Source organism: Primulina tabacum, chromosome 7, assembly GCF_025594145.1.
Source record: "Primulina tabacum isolate GXHZ01 chromosome 7, ASM2559414v2, whole genome shotgun sequence".
NCBI lineage: Eukaryota > Viridiplantae > Streptophyta > Magnoliopsida > Lamiales > Gesneriaceae > Primulina > Primulina tabacum.
Genome location: NC_134556.1, coordinates 34,972,096 through 34,987,668, shown reverse-complemented (window position 1 = coordinate 34,987,668; position 15,573 = coordinate 34,972,096). Strand labels below are relative to the sequence as shown.

General features: G+C 34.3%; 2 protein-coding genes across 4 annotated transcripts; one reads left to right on the top strand and one right to left on the bottom strand.

The window, feature by feature from the left end:
• Positions 1-1,151: 1,151 nt before the first annotated feature.
• On the bottom strand, positions 1,152-6,011 carry LOC142551455 (protein farnesyltransferase/geranylgeranyltransferase type-1 subunit alpha-like). Of its 3 annotated transcripts, XM_075660698.1 has the most exons (7): positions 5,813-6,011; positions 5,554-5,586; positions 4,468-4,766; positions 3,344-3,453; positions 2,080-2,200; positions 1,809-1,904; positions 1,152-1,739 (listed from the first exon to the last, which is right to left on the bottom strand). In XM_075660698.1, the coding sequence occupies exons 3-7, from the start codon at positions 4,708-4,710 to the stop codon at positions 1,320-1,322; spliced, it is 990 nt and encodes a 329-aa protein (XP_075516813.1). In that variant the 5' UTR covers positions 4,711-4,766; positions 5,554-5,586; positions 5,813-6,011; the 3' UTR covers positions 1,152-1,319. The 3 variants fall into 3 exon arrangements, with proteins under 3 accessions (XP_075516813.1, XP_075516812.1, XP_075516811.1); XM_075660697.1 differs by lacking the exon at positions 5,554-5,586 and having other exon boundaries at positions 4,468-4,784; XM_075660696.1 differs by lacking the exon at positions 5,554-5,586.
• Positions 6,012-11,477: 5,466 nt separating this feature from the next.
• On the top strand, positions 11,478-15,262 carry LOC142551454 (gamma-secretase subunit APH1-like). The gene is made up of 6 exons (XM_075660695.1): positions 11,478-11,735; positions 11,843-11,998; positions 12,876-12,961; positions 13,915-14,040; positions 14,398-14,525; positions 14,863-15,262. Exons 1-6 carry the CDS (start codon positions 11,623-11,625, stop codon positions 15,007-15,009), a joined length of 756 nt encoding a protein of 251 aa, XP_075516810.1. The 5' UTR covers positions 11,478-11,622; the 3' UTR covers positions 15,010-15,262.
• The last annotated feature ends 311 nt before the right edge of the window (positions 15,263-15,573 follow it).

The window sequence follows — 15,573 nt, the reverse complement described above, 5'->3', positions numbered from 1 at the left end:
GAAAAAATGTGTCTATATAGTTTTGATATGTTGTCTATCCACCGCATTCGTATTCGTGTCTGTCAATGAGGTGACACTCACTTATTGGATGTACAATTTGTATATGTTTGATTATATCCAATAGACGAGTGACACATCATTGATGGACACGATAAATAGACAACATGTTAAAACTATATATACACACACGATGAAGGTAGGTAATTTATCTAATACAAAAATTTTGTTAGACCGTCAAATTGATCAATTTTGTAATAGAGATCTTCTACTCGACTCATGAATTTATGTCAAAAGTATTATTTTTTTTTGGCAAAAACTTGTGTGAGACAATCTCACGGGTTGTATTTTGTGAGACGAATCTCTTATTTGGGTCATCCATAAAAAATTATTACTTTTTATGCTAAGATTATTAATTTTTATTGTGAATATCAGTAGGATTGACCCGTCTCATATATAAAAATTCGTGAGATCGTCTTACAAGAGACATACTTATCATTTTTTACTGCATGAACAGATCAACTCATCTAACAAATATTAACACCTTATCTGACTAGTAACTAACAAAAATGAGACTCTCCTTTGGGGTCTTGACATCAACTTTTTCACTAAGTTAAGAAATCATTGATAAAGATAAACGTGATATCATAATGTATCTCCATCCTTCCAATATAGAATAGAAATATTGAGAAAATCCGAGCGCATTAGCAAGTCCGACAAAAGGCTCATGTAGCAGAACATGAGTCCTGAATATTGGACTACCGATAATATCGCAGGGTCATCATCAAATTTTCCTAAACATAGATAGCATAGATGGTGATGATATAGATTATAAGTCAAACTCACCCCACATAAACTTATTAATTAAATACACATTACTAAAATTTTCCAAAATATTAAATTAATTGTTCTTGAAGTTCACATATACTTTCATACCTAATAATAATCCTTACATACGACATTATTAAAATTGGAAGGATTAGACTAAATAAATTCAGAGTCATTGTATATTGTTTGGTGAACAAAAAATGCATCCCTTTTATAAAAAAATTATTCCATTTTTGTTTAATAAAAATATATAAAGTCATATTTTAATAAATTTCTAAATTTTAAACATCAAATTTTAAATAACACAACAATTTATTATAAAAAGGTCATTTTAAGAGTTTTAAATTTAAATATAATCTAAATTGTGTTTTTAAAAAATGTTAATATGCACGCATCACGTGCTAAATAAAGCTAGTAATAATATTATGGCCGCAACCATAAGAACCCAAAACTATCAAATCCAGGGGAAACCTTTAGAGAGTACACAAAATATTTCAAACTAAAACGCTCTGGCGCCACTCCCAATAATTAGCTCTCATGGGATCAACAAACTTCAAGATATAGCACACTTTCTCAGCTAAATTCGAATCCGAAGAACAAGAATCCGGGGAAATGGCATCGATGGAATTTTTCAACTCGTCGCTTGGTTCATAGCGATGGCAAAGAAGATCCAAAACCATGCTCAATGCTTGGACATAATCCCTTTTGCTCTTCAGAACATCTGCACAAACTGATGCCACCTGGGGATCTTCAGATAAAGATGATAAGTTGTTTTTGTAAAGCCCACGAAGATACCTCCAAGAGCTTTCATTTTCGGGTTTGGCTAAAATGGCTTTAACTGCATAAGCAACCTCAGAGTCTTTCATGGCCTCTAACCCTCCCAGGAGAGGAGATCTTGTTATGACAAAATATCTCTGTGATGAAACCAACATCAATTAACATATAATCTAAAAGTGTCACCTTTTTAAAATTAAAGAAAAAACCTGATTCCAAGCGGAGTTGTTAAAAATATCGTCTTCAAGGAGTTCATCACAGTAGGCAAGTTCATCTTCCCATCCTCCAAGGGCCTGAAGAACCCACTGCATTAAGAAATCTCCATTGTTGAGCATAGAGGTAATCTATTAACATAGAGCTAATAACAAAGCCTAACAACGAGATGTTACCAATTTGCTAAGACGGAATTACGGAAATACAAAAAAAATGAATAGAACAGTTTTCACCCATAAAAACTGAGGTAAGTGAACAGGAGCCCACCTGCCTATGTGACCAAGCATGATAGTTTTTCGCATCCCGAGAGAAAATTTCTTTGGTGATTTCAAGTTCCTTGCTTGCAACATCAGTCCCAAGTTTCTCAGCAATCCACCGTCGGTGATGCCTAAGATTGTGGCCAATGAAACCCGTGCAGTAAATCAGGATCAGAAACGAAAACATAAACTCGCAACTGTAACTGAAAAATTAAAAAAGACCGACCCAAATTTACAGTTCCCTGATTCAATCAGACCCTTTTGGACTGAGACCTGGCTCAAACAAGACCTCATCCAGATTTTTTAATGACTCATCTAATGTTAATTTATTTATCCAATGCTTAATGTCAAGTCTTAAATGGGATCATCCTCAATCATTTTTCTTCTTATTTTTTCTTCCCCTCTTCCTTGCTTAGGAACTCAGAAGACTTTGAACGGTACGACCAAAGATTTGATCATTTCTTTCTCATGAAATTCTCTACATGGAAGGCTTAAACACTTGTTAGTTTTGATCATTTCTTTCTCATGAAATTCTCAACATGGAAGGCTTAAACACTTGTTAGTTTTGATCATTTCTTTCTAATGAAATTCTCTACATGGAAGGCTTAAACACTTGTTAGTTTTCGGATGCTTCAACACCACGAAAGCATCCCACCGCCATGTTTATGCGACTTGCGCGACCCGCTCGCAATTGCACCAAGGAATCACTGAAACTTCAGGATATTTAAGACAAGAAAAACAATCGAATTTTGTCCCATGATTTCTTCATTACATTGAATGCACAAATTAAAGACCAATAATTATCAATGACGATCTTCCTTTTTAAAGACTTATTCTCACCAAAGTGTTTCAGCAGTTTCTAGTTCATAGAGCAGCAACTTTCATAATGCAGAATAAACTTGACGTACATTCACAAAGCTTTTTTGAACTAGTAGTTATGTTCTTATCCTCGCAGAAACTAGAAGGTATTGATTATCTACTAATAGAATAGAGACCATATTCAAGCGTGAAAAAAATCCAATGAAACCTCCCAGGCACCAAGTACGAGAAAGAATTTCAGTTTGGTGCAACTGATCCTATCTAATAAATTTCAACTTTAAAGATTATAAGAAAATTTCATCGCGAGTCTAATTTTAGCTTAGGTATGGAACATAAAATCAAACGAAAATCCTACCTAACCAGATTTTAGATTCGCAACTTGTACTCCTCTAAGCAACTACCAAAGCACGAATTTATAGGGAAAGTTTTTTGGAAATATAAATAATGTTGGTTACCATATTTGATAGTTTTTGGAATTGTCTCTGATGATACTAGCAACAAAATCCAATTCTTCACGCAAATCAACATTAAGTGCCTCCAATATTACACGCCTGAATTGCCATACCTGAAAGAAAAAGTAACCCACCAATCAGGACAGCCAAGAAAAAACTTACATAAACACAGTCCATAGATTGTAGTGCTACGAAAGGAGTAACTCTACATTTGTAAGTTTTTTAGTATAAACTCTTCCATGCTATAGCAAAGATAATAAATGGAGTTATTCAAGGTAAATCATGTGTTCCAATTTGTACACATTGTGTAAACTGAATCATGAAAAAAACACGGAATTTACAGATTCATATGCAGCTCATAATATGAGTAAAAAAGGTAACAGGATAGTTTGCCGACACAGTCACGAAACGGGCGTTCTTTTACGGGAATTGCAACCGCCACGACAAAGTTCCAAGATAAAACGGATATGTAACTTTAACGATGTTTTATAGAACATCGCTGATTTAGCGGCTGTTGCGGAACGGAACTGCGATTTTGCAACCATTGCAAAACGTTTTTTTAAAAAAAAATTCAACTTTTTCCCGATTTTTTCCAATAAATTTTTTCTTAATTATCTAATTATTTCTATTTTTATTTAAAAAATATCCTCCAACAATAACCACGACCGTTACGCGAAATGCCAATGGAAATGGAACATCAACCTCCGCGATGCCCTCTGCGATGGAAGGCCATGGTGACAACCTGGTTTGAACTCATGAATTTACATCAATTACATTTAACAAAAAATATTGTGTTTGTTTTTCGTCTTCAACCAACCTAAGATTATAAAGATGGGATCTTTAACCCCCATAAAGCATCAATGGGCTATCAGACTTGCAATAAGGCGGAATGTCGTGGACTATATAAAAATTAAGAACTCCCATTAATATGCAGCGCAGTTAAAAGAATTAAAAGCAATATTCAATAACTAGTGCATAACCCAGGAAATAAGGAAACATCGCATCTAAAATTATCCAAACTGGAGTCAAGAGCCCGAAATTCAGGTAAATTTCAGATTTTTTGATTTCAAATCTGTCTTGAAAACAATGATACTGTTTCAAAACAGAAAAAACAAAGATACCATTACCGTGTAGTTCCCGGAATTAAGCAAAATAGCTTCCTGAGTGAGTTGAAGCGCACGAGGCGATCGCTCATCTGCCAAATAGACGGCCCTGAAGTAATCCATGGTTTCAATGAACTCATCGGTGTATGCAATCGGCACAACCGGGTTCGGGCCATCATCCTGCGGGACGGGCTGCACATCGGACCACTCAGGCCTCAGGCAAATGGGTACACGCATATGGCTTTCTTCTTTGACTTTTCGACTCATTTCCAAAAGCGAACCGACCAATTTTTTTCCCGCTCAACTGAACTGACCGATTTTCCCTATTAAAACCGAACAAACTGAAACAGATTAAATCAGCTATTTTGATCGTAGCCGAAATAACCGGGTTTTTTTCCTCAAGAAAATAGCCTTCTCAATTTTTTTTTTTGAAATGGCAAGAACAGTTTTTTCTCACAATAAAATTGATAATTCTCTCCAGCAACTAAGAGAGCACTACATATCAGTAATCACACAAAAAGCAAACTCAATTATAATCATTAACGTCCATATTCGATCTATTTTCTACCATTGACACCTACAAGTGAAAATAAATAATTTCCATCAAAATATATACATAAATTTGCTACTGACGGCAGAATTAATTGATGGAATTTAACAAGAAACAAAAATGAAAAGAGTCAGAGACTTCAATCAACTTTACAACCAGCTTGTATATCCAAGCGGTTAGCTTGATTATAATCATTATTTTTAACATTTCTCAATTTTGCAAGTTCTCACATAGCCCCAACATAAAAATACAATGGTCATGGAAGTTCACTCTTAGCCCAACTTATTAGTAATTATGACAACACGAGATAACAAGATCTACCAACTACAATGATTGGCAGTTCACACATAGCCCCGACTTAAAAATACAGAAAAGCCATACTACATAATTAACAGCGTAGGACAAATACTGTCTCTTTCAAATGACTTTTCGTCAATCAAATTATCCAAGCATGGTAGACAAGTAATTTTTTAAACAAAAACGTGCCTGAAAGCAACCACAACACAACCATCAATTGAGTGACGTTTTTATATTTCTTCAGGTCTTTCTACAGACATTACCTTAAATGCTTCGCTCGGTCGCCACGCATAGAGCTACAGGAGAAGACATCACAATAATAAGATATTTTCGAAAAGTCGAATGGTCAACCTAATTAAGATTTTATAAAGAAACTGTAAACTTGTTGCTTCTCACAATTACCTAACTCCGTTTAATCCCACGAGATAACAATGAATTCACGCTATATAAAGTTAACCACTAAGCCTAGAAGTTTAAATCCATCTAAAATCATAACTTGAAGAAACGAAAACGGGGAATTACCTCTCAACGGTAGCGATTTTTCGTCGTTTGTGCAGATTTTCCGTTTAAATTCGAAAGTTAGGGTTAGAGAAACAGGGGAGAGAGCGATGGCGGATCGGATGGTCTGTCGATGGATGAAGATGACATGATGGAGTGAAAGTGTGAAGGGATTTCTTCGTTGGTACAGTGCGAGCCCAACATAAAAAACCAGTCCTAGATTTTAAATTTTTTTTTTGTATTGGGCTTTTTATATATATATAATCTATTCTTCTATTCTATCTTATTAAGTTTGAGCACATGATAGTAATTATTAGGAGGACACCAACTTTTTCTTCTAATTTTATCCTTAGGGCACCCGCATTCGTTATTGTTATAACACACACCACCTCATCAAAAATCGTAGGGTCCACATGCCACATACACATTACATTAACACATCTATTCTCTCACATTCATTTTAACATTCACACTCATTATTTGTAGGTTCCGCTGTTAAACCAATACATTAAATAACATTAAATAAGGAAACATCATCACGTGTGTGAGGCCCGCGTTCAGCGACGGTTTGTAAAAATCCGTCGTCAATAGCGACGGTTAACCGTCGCTAAATGTCCAATTTTTTTAAAAAAATAAGCGGACAGAGGGGCGTTCAAACATATGAACGCCCCCTTTTCTCTCTCTTGTGAGTGGGCGTTATAAGAGTGTTAAATGGATGTTATAACATTCATTTAACACCCATTGTGGTTGCTCTTACATGATACTAATATTACACTTTTGTTTTTTGTTATTTTTTTAAATTCAACACACACTTATATTTTTATTTTTTTTATTTCAACAATTCAAATATCAATTTAGTCACTCCATAAATTATCAAATTACACTTTAGTTCATCGATAATGACAAAAAAAAATGTGTACAAACGCATCGCGTGTGCATAATAACTAGTTATTTTATTAAACTTGAGGATATGATAGTAACCACCTAGGAAGAACAACAATTTTTTCTTTCAACTTTACCCTTATATGATATTAATATTACACTTTTGTTTTTAGTTTTTGTTTTTAAAATTTCAACACAACTTTTATTTTTATTTTAAGAATTCAAATATCAATTTAGTCCCTCCATAATTTGTCAAACTTCACTTTAGTCCATCGACAATGATAAAAAAGATTGTACACATATGCATCGCGTGTGTAGAGTATCTAGTATTTATATATGTGTGTGTGTGTTATTCATTCATTGTGTTTATAATCGTGCTCATTTAATAGATGAATATAATCTCATAGTCAGACACGAAAGTAGACACACTATAAGGGCTGATAGTATAGTAGAACTTAGAAAATCGGTTAAAAAGATGTGAAAACAGGTCATGGGTACCATATCAAAATTATATATATTTGTTCAACCGATTTCTAAGTTCAAAACCGTAACTGAAATTGGATTTCCAATTTAGGTCACGAGCAAATGATTTCCATGAAAGTAACAAATATTTACGTAATTCAATCGATTAATGTTTTATATGTACAAGTGAATGAGGCACACATGTTGACTTCTACTTCTCAATCACCAATAATTTAGCAACATTTTCCTATCTAATCATTTCGTTGAGTTTTGCTCATGTGGAGTCCTCAATCATCCCATGTCGTCATTCGAAATTTTAATTATACATATCGAGATCATTATTTCACACACACAATGCATTACGTTATTTGCTAGTTTGTATAACAAAAATGTATTTTGATTTGACCGTTTAAGTATATCGATTTGATCACTATCACAGTTATAAAAACATCTATCATGATCACTGATATTGTCAGGAAGTGATAAGATCTCGTTGCATTACAACCGAAATGGGATATACTCTGTGAAAATTTTGGCATGTAATCATCCAAAGCCAAGACAATTTTTTTTAATACGGAAGACTATCCATGCAATTTTACCTACTGATCTCCATCTGGCAGGACATGGCATCACCATTGACACCACCCAAGAGCATAGTTTTCACGCTCTGGATATGTCATAGTGGGAAAGAAGTGTGGTCGGAGTCAATTTTATGTCACTTACTATCTCGATTTAAAGGTAGATCTTTCATGGATCTTTGAAGTCGGGTAATCTGGTATGGGAAGAGAGATGATTTAGGTTGTTTTGCGATGGTATCCTTAGCATTTGGATAGAAATAAATCAACTTGTCCATGATGGCAGAGTGATGACACCTGATGAAATAGTCTCTGAAGTAAGATTATTATGAGATCGTTTTCTGGCTTGCCAACTACTTAATGGCTTGCACCACTATCAGGATCAACGTTGATGTGGCGATGATGCCAGAGACTTATCCGATTGAAATAGGTGTAGTAGCCAGAATCAGGCAATGATTAGTGTTCATGACTCAAATTTTGTGTTTAGATATAATTTTATCAGCTTATCTTGCAAAATTTATGGAAACAAGGGATATATGATGTTGCATGTCACCAACATTGCCACCAATCATCTATGCCGCTGACGTGAACAATGTGACAAAATCAATAACCCACTATGAAACATCCACTACTTTTTAACTTTAAAATCCTACTAAATTTTTTATTTCTTTATAAAATTCGAAACATTTAATTAAAAACAACACAACTTTTCAAAAATCCTAAATGCATAAAAATTATGTAAATCGTCAACCACTGACATAATACATCAACATTTAAAAATAATTCAAAATTAAACTTCAAAATAAAATATAAATCTCTAAATATAAAATCCTCAAAATCTTTTCGTGAAACTTTAAATATTAATATGTACAAAAAATAAATGTCCATCGGGAGGTACTGCTGGACTCGATCCACTCAAACGTCAGCGCCTCCATCAAAATCATTATTTCCTGCAACCATCCAAACCTAGTGAGTCTAATGACTCAGCACTTTTTAAACATGAGTAACAAATAATACATATACAAACAAATCCATTAAAATCATATTTTTATTTAAAATAAGCTTGTAATCATAAATATATCATAAATCGTAAAATCGTAAAGTTGTAAATCATTTATCCTTTTTGGTGAAGTTTGATCATTGAAAGTGACTAGCCTTTATCCTCTGGTCGACTGATCAATCTTAGCTCACCATTGCGCATGGGGACGGACACTAGACACCGACGTAAAATGAAAATACGATCATTGAGCTCCCTCTGGGGCCTTCTCCCGTAAACGGGCTCCTTTTGGGGCCTTCTCCCTCACGATATTCCCAAAATTCATATATCATTTTCTCTTTGTCAAAGTCAATTCACATCCTTCAAATATATATTTTTTTCTTTTTAAATCATAAAATATTGTGTCATTTCCACATTTGAAAAATAATATTTTAACTGTAAAAATTGTACAGTTTTATCATAAATCAAGAAAGTAGTTGGCTGGCTTTGCTTATCTCTCATCAAAATGCGCTATTCGATAATGTCTGGGCGCGAGCTAAAATCCTTATGTCCATATTTTCATCATAAATATTTTAAAATATCATTTAGCATGTATTATGATTCTTCACTGGGACTGCCAAGCCTTTCGTATTACCCGAGGACGTAAAATGACCATTTTACCCTTGGACCCTAAAATTCCCGATTTTGGCGTTCTCTTACCTTTACTTGACTCGAGCATATCCATATTATCATATAAGCTTAAAATTGACTTATAATATTTTTCTTAGACGTAAACCCGAGCATTTCGATTTAATTACTTAATTATTAAACCGTAAAGCGTTTTAATCCCGAATAAATTCAAACTTAAATATTTTCTTCCCAAACCATAAACATACATTTTTCATCCCTAAAATTAACATGACACCTTAAAATACACTCAGAAACATTTCGTAGACGTAAAATTAAGCTCCTCAACTAATTTCCCAATTCATTTTAAAACTTAACTGTATGTCTCCTGTTTTAACCCGAATCGACTCAAAACTTTACCAAACTTGAATCATAGCTTATTAACACCTTATTAACCCTTTTTTTTAATCTCAAATCAAGCCCATTAAAATAATAGAACAAGCCTAGATACCTGCTGGAAAATTCTTACCCTTGGTTCGAAAACCCTAACTTGGCACAACCTTGAGTTACTTCAAGCCTAGGCCCTAACCATCATGTCCAGACACTAACCAACCATCCTAGGACCTATACTGAATCCTAGACTAGCTACTGGACCAAGCCCTACAGCCCACGCAGACCACAGTCCTTAATCCGTCAACCCTAGCCTTACGCGGCCCACACTTCAAGCTACAACCCTAAGCCTTGCACCATCCTTCCTCCAAGCTATCTAGGACCATGACTATACCCTACTAGGACGCATGAACATGTCCCAACATCAGCACATGGCCTGCTCTTTCCTAGTCCTCAAAACCGAACCCTCCTCTATCAACCAAATTTTCGTTCAGCCCTTGCCCTCACTTGTTCCAGCCCTTAGCCAAGGTTATATGGACCCTTAAACATGTTGAAAATCGTCTCTTCTCATAGCTCTACCATGGCAGCCCCCTTTATGCATCATAATCATGAGTTTAGAAACACAAAAATTCAAGTTTTGTTCATATTATGTCATAAAAACGAAAATATACAAATTGTATCATATTTTTCATGTAAAAATTATTAAACACGCATAATATGATTTAAATGGTGCGAAAAGAAGGTTTAGAAACGTGCATTTTCATTTAAAACGCTCGAAATACGAATATCGTAGCAGTGAAACGTCGGTGACGAACGAAAGACGATTTTTTCTACGCTTTTCTCTTGTCAAAACCCCACCAAAAACACACCTTGGGATGCACGGGAGTCGGATGATCATTGTTGGATGGAATAACGAGGGAGCGAATCGAAGAACAAATGAGAAATAAAGTTGAAAACTTCACTTGTCAAGGAACCCAAGTTACGGCCGATTCCCTCCTTTAATTCCTGTAATTTGTGTGTGTTTCCGGTGTGTGTATACTAGAACTCTTATTTATTATCTTTTTTAAAATAAATAATAAAAGATTATTTAATCATTAAATTAATGGGCTTAATTAAGCCTAACTTCTTAAATAATAAATTAGATCCATTAAGCTTTATAAAATTATTAGGCCTCGGATTTAAAGATTTAAAAATATCTATTTTAAAAACAAATCTCTTATATAATATATAATTTCCTTGCTCCCACCATTTAATTTAAATTTGACCTTAAAAATTTCGTATTTCTTAAATTATTTAAAATAATTATTTTCTTAACTAAAAAAAAATTTAGCTTTTAAATATTTAACACTATAATCGTCTCGGGTCCTCCGTCCTCAACCAACCACCGATATTCGTCTGAAACTTTTTAAATTATGAAACCAATCAAAATTACACAATTAATCAATTAGTCACTCTAAATATATCATTCACGCATCCAATATCATTTAATTAAAATATTTTAGTAATTTAATAATTTTCATACATGCGATCTACGTGAACTGGTTTTCGAACGTTATACATTCATTTCAACATGCCAAGGATGATGTTTCGTATTTTCAAGTTCAAGATGCACAACCAACATAGTTGGTCGTTTTTTGGCTTCACATGGCTTAATACAAGATGAAAATATAACGTATAAGAAGTATTTCCCTCCATATAAGCAAATATGTAACTCTTGATTTGGTTCAAATTTAATGAAATTCATATGTTTTCCTAAAAAAATTTATATACAATAAAAATTATCACAAAAAATAAAATTTAATAGCTCGAGTATTTCTTTCGATACTATTTAAATTATGTACGCTTAATTTCCCCGAATTATCTTTTTTAGGGATTCTACTATCTCAGTCGGAGAAGCACAGAGAAGCAGGCCGCGAAGGAAGATGACGGTGGCGGCGGGGATTGGGTACGTGCTGTTAGCCCTGGGGCCATCTATTTCGCTCTTCGTCGCCGTTATTTCCCAGAAGCCCTTTCTGATACTCACACTTCTGTCCAGGTTTCTTCAACAAAAAAAAAATTTGGTTGACTGTATTCTTCGTGTATCACGTGGAATGATCGGTTACCAATTTGGATTGCTAATTTATATTATGCTGGTTATTGTAGTACATTAGCGTGGCTGGTGAGTCTCATTGCGTTGTCGGCAATCTGGAGAGCGTTTCTACCGTTTGAGGCAGTGTCTGTTTGGCCATACGCTGTCCTCATTTTCTCTTCTGTAGCTTTTCAGGAATCCCTGCGCCTGATCCTGTGGAGACTCTACCAGTAAGTGCGATTCATCAACTATTCGTCCATGGGTAAAAATCTGATAATGGGTCATTGAATGTGGCGCTGTGAGATGTCCTGTTCGAGCTCGGAATTTTTCGTAATTTTTTGAAAACTAACTAACCAGCTCAGGAGAATGGTATAACCATCATGATTTATTTACATTGAATGTATAAAATATAATTTATACGGATTTAATATCACAGCATGTACCTATCTTTGTCATTAAAAATTTATTCCACATATTCCTCATACTCATGATATAATGCAGGATACTTTTATTTGTGCTCAATTTTGAATTAAATCAATCATAAAACTAGTTCAACAAGTGGCTCAACCTGGCTGTAAAATTCATTATCATAGGTATGAGCTCGAAGATTAAAAAACCCGACTTGCTCGTTCACACCTCAATCTCTATACATAGAGCACAAATTATTTGTACTCTTTTAAGTTTAATTCAAATGATGCAACTATTAGTACGATATCTACAATGTTCTATTTCAAATGTATATCAAATTGGAGAAATCTATCAATATGGTTCTTGGAATCATATGGATCAGTACTTACTACCCCACTTGAATGTCCAGTTACATCCACCTATAATTTGGATCGGCTTTTAAACCGAGATCTCACTTTGGGTATGTCTTTATTGAATGATTGAATCCAATCCGTTTATATGATTTCCTTATGCATAACAATGGCATGATAATGAATTACAACCTATTCCAGCTTTTCTAAATTGGATATGCTCCCAAAAAATCTACGGAGCTGCTATTTTCTGCTCCTTGTGCATAGTTGTGTTTCTTTAATTGGCTTCTATCTCCGATATAATCATCGGTCTTGCAATATTAATTATTGTTATGTGGACTTTTATTAGGAAGATGGAAGATATACTTGATGCTTTTGCTGATAGGGTCTCCAAGCCTCGGCTTTTTATTACAGATAAAATGCAAATTGCTCTTGGTAAGTGTTGCATGTACTGATGTACATATATCTGCGAGTTTGGTAGTTACCCTCCTACCCTGAATAAATTTCTTGAATTTGATTTGAATAATTAAACTAGTAATTTATGTTCGAAATCTTTTCAAATTTTAAAATAAAGAAAAAACTGAAGTTCAAATAAAATTCCTAAACACGATTTTAAACAAATCATATTGTTTCAGTTTGACAAAAAAAAACTTAATAATTTTGGAAAAGCATCAATTTAATAATATAGGTTTCAAAATCCAAAAAAAATAGTGCATAATTTAAATGTTCAATCGATAAAATACGAAATAATTCCTTGAACAAAATGGTTCAAATTCTAGGTTAAAACACTGACATGCTCATTCAATAGCTAAGTTTATGTGTTCTCTACTTTTTTATTTTTATTTATCTTAAATGCTTCAATTGCGCTATCCGAGGCACAAGGTACACATCTATGCAATTTCTAGGCATCGTGCACATCCCCAAGTATTCAAATCAATGTCCTAATAAGCTATTGATTACAAGAAAATAAAATTGAACTTCATTGATCACATTCTTGTCAAAGGCATAAAAGGCGCTATTCTAGGATCAAGGTACACATGTATGCGATCTTGTGCCTCTTTCTAGTCATGGTGCTGGCCTGCACTTGGGGTGAGCACCTTTCTGCACAAGATGGTGCTGATTTTTTAAACACGTGTATGTGATCTTGTGCCTCTTTCTGGTCACGGTGGCCTGCACTTGGGGTGAACACCTTTCTGCACTAGATGCTGCTGGTTTTTTAAAAAACTGAATCCGGAAACTGGCTCCCTTTTTCAGATTTTTGCAGCGCAAAGGTTTCTCATCTGTAACTTAGTTGTGCTGTTGGGACAATCCTTATGATGCATTCAGTTTCTTTTTAGTTTTTTAGTATTTCTATTTTTAAATGCTTGTCTTACACACCTGATTTGCAGCTGGTGGTATGGGTCATGGTGTGGCGCATGCTGTCTTCTTCTGTGTTAGCCTTCTAACTCCTGCATTTGGACCAGCAACATATTATGTAGAAAAATGTTCACATATGCCATTTTTTCTGGTCTCTGGTAAGTAGTTTGTTGGTTGCAACACCACCTGGTTTGAACAATATGTTAAGTGTCATTAAAACCTAAATGGTTTATCATTTTTATTTTTGCTGAAGACAGTTGCATGTGACCTTCACTTGATACGATTGCCTTCACTTAATCCGATCAGACCTAAAATGATGTGACATGTCATGATGATTTAAACAACCAAGGTTGACAATCTTTAAGTTTGTTTAACAATATCATTTGAAGATGAAGTTAGTTAATTAGCAACATTCATTTGACAATGGTTCGATCGATAAATTTTATCTTCAAGCAAGTCAATCCACATGGTTTTTTTCAGCTGGAAATTTTATTTTATTTATTTTTTGTCTGCAGCGACCATAGCTCTTGCATTTGTTACAATCCATACCTTCTCAATGGTAATTGCATTCAGTGGATACTCAGAAGGAAACAGAATGGACCAATTTATTGTTCCTGTTGTTCATATTGCTTCAGGAATGCTTGTAAGGACAATTCTCGTCCTTATAAATATTTACTTATCAATTTTATTTGTAGCATCTGAACTAAAATTCTTTTGGCAATATATGTGCATGTGTGCGTGTGCAACAACATTTATGAAAAAAATAATGTTGTTTAACTGATTGTACATATTTATCAAGCACTCTTCTGCTATTTAACTGCTTGTCAATTATAACGTGAATCGTGTCATCCTGATTCCTGAGAAGTCCGTTGATCAAGCTTATTTTAACTGAACACAAAGTATCTTGCGAAATTTCAAGTCAGTAGCTGGAGAGTAACTGTATTTCTTGAAATTTTTAACTAACTTTGGCTCCTCAACAGACCTTGATAAATCTTGCATCCGGGGGCTGCATTGCTGGCATACCTCTGCTCTATGTCATGGCAATATTCACTTTAGTACATTGTGGGAAAACGGTCTGGAGGAGACTACCCGAGGACCGAAGCAGGCAAGAAACTTATACCGATTGAGCTCCAACTTAAAGTAGGTTCCTCTCTTGACTGTTGTAGAATAATACCCTATATTTTAATTTTGGAGGGTCGCATTCTGAAACGATCAATCTCAGGCATCTGATTTGCCTTGGTGTGCTGAAAGGAATGAAAATTCCATTTATGTCCAAGATCTTGTTTGTGTACTACACAATCAAATGCCCTTGTTTATACGATTTGGTATTTCCAGTATATATGTGTATGGAATTACTTGAGCCTTTATTTTGTCGGGCGATTGACTTGTCACGAAAGTTGACAGATTTTATTTACAATTTCTTAAAAATTATAAGTTTTAGCCCATCAAATTTTAGTATTAATTCCCAGTCCTTCCTCGCCTCCCTTTATGATTTTTTTTTTTTTTGGATCCATAACCTAGAATTTTGGTTTGGTAAAGACTTGGTTTGATTGATCGATTTTTATTTTTATTTTTCAGATTAAATATTTTATTATGTTAAACATAATTTAATTTTTTTTATAGATAGATAAATTTCAATAGGCATTAAAACATCATATAATATTGATATGAGTATGTCTCTTATGAGACGG

Bases quoted from the DNA above. Each gene is read 5' to 3' on its own strand.
- LOC142551454 (XM_075660695.1), top strand. From the start codon at position 11,623: ATGACGGTGGCGGCGGGGATTGGGTACGTGCTGTTAGCCCTGGGGCCA. The intron at 11,736-11,842 runs GTTTCTTCAACA...TGGTTATTGTAG, and splicing joins ATACTCACACTTCTGTCCAG to TACATTAGCGTGGCTGGTGA. The intron at 14,041-14,397 runs GTAAGTAGTTTG...TTTTGTCTGCAG, and splicing joins GCCATTTTTTCTGGTCTCTG to CGACCATAGCTCTTGCATTT.
- LOC142551455 (XM_075660698.1), bottom strand. From the start codon at position 4,710: ATGAGTCGAAAAGTCAAAGAAGAAAGCCATATGCGTGTACCCATTTGC. The intron at 3,454-4,467 runs GTAATGGTATCT...TTTTTCTTTCAG, and splicing joins TTAATTCCGGGAACTACACG to GTATGGCAATTCAGGCGTGT. The intron at 1,905-2,079 runs GTGGGCTCCTGT...TTCTTAATGCAG, and splicing joins ATGCTTGGTCACATAGGCAG to TGGGTTCTTCAGGCCCTTGG.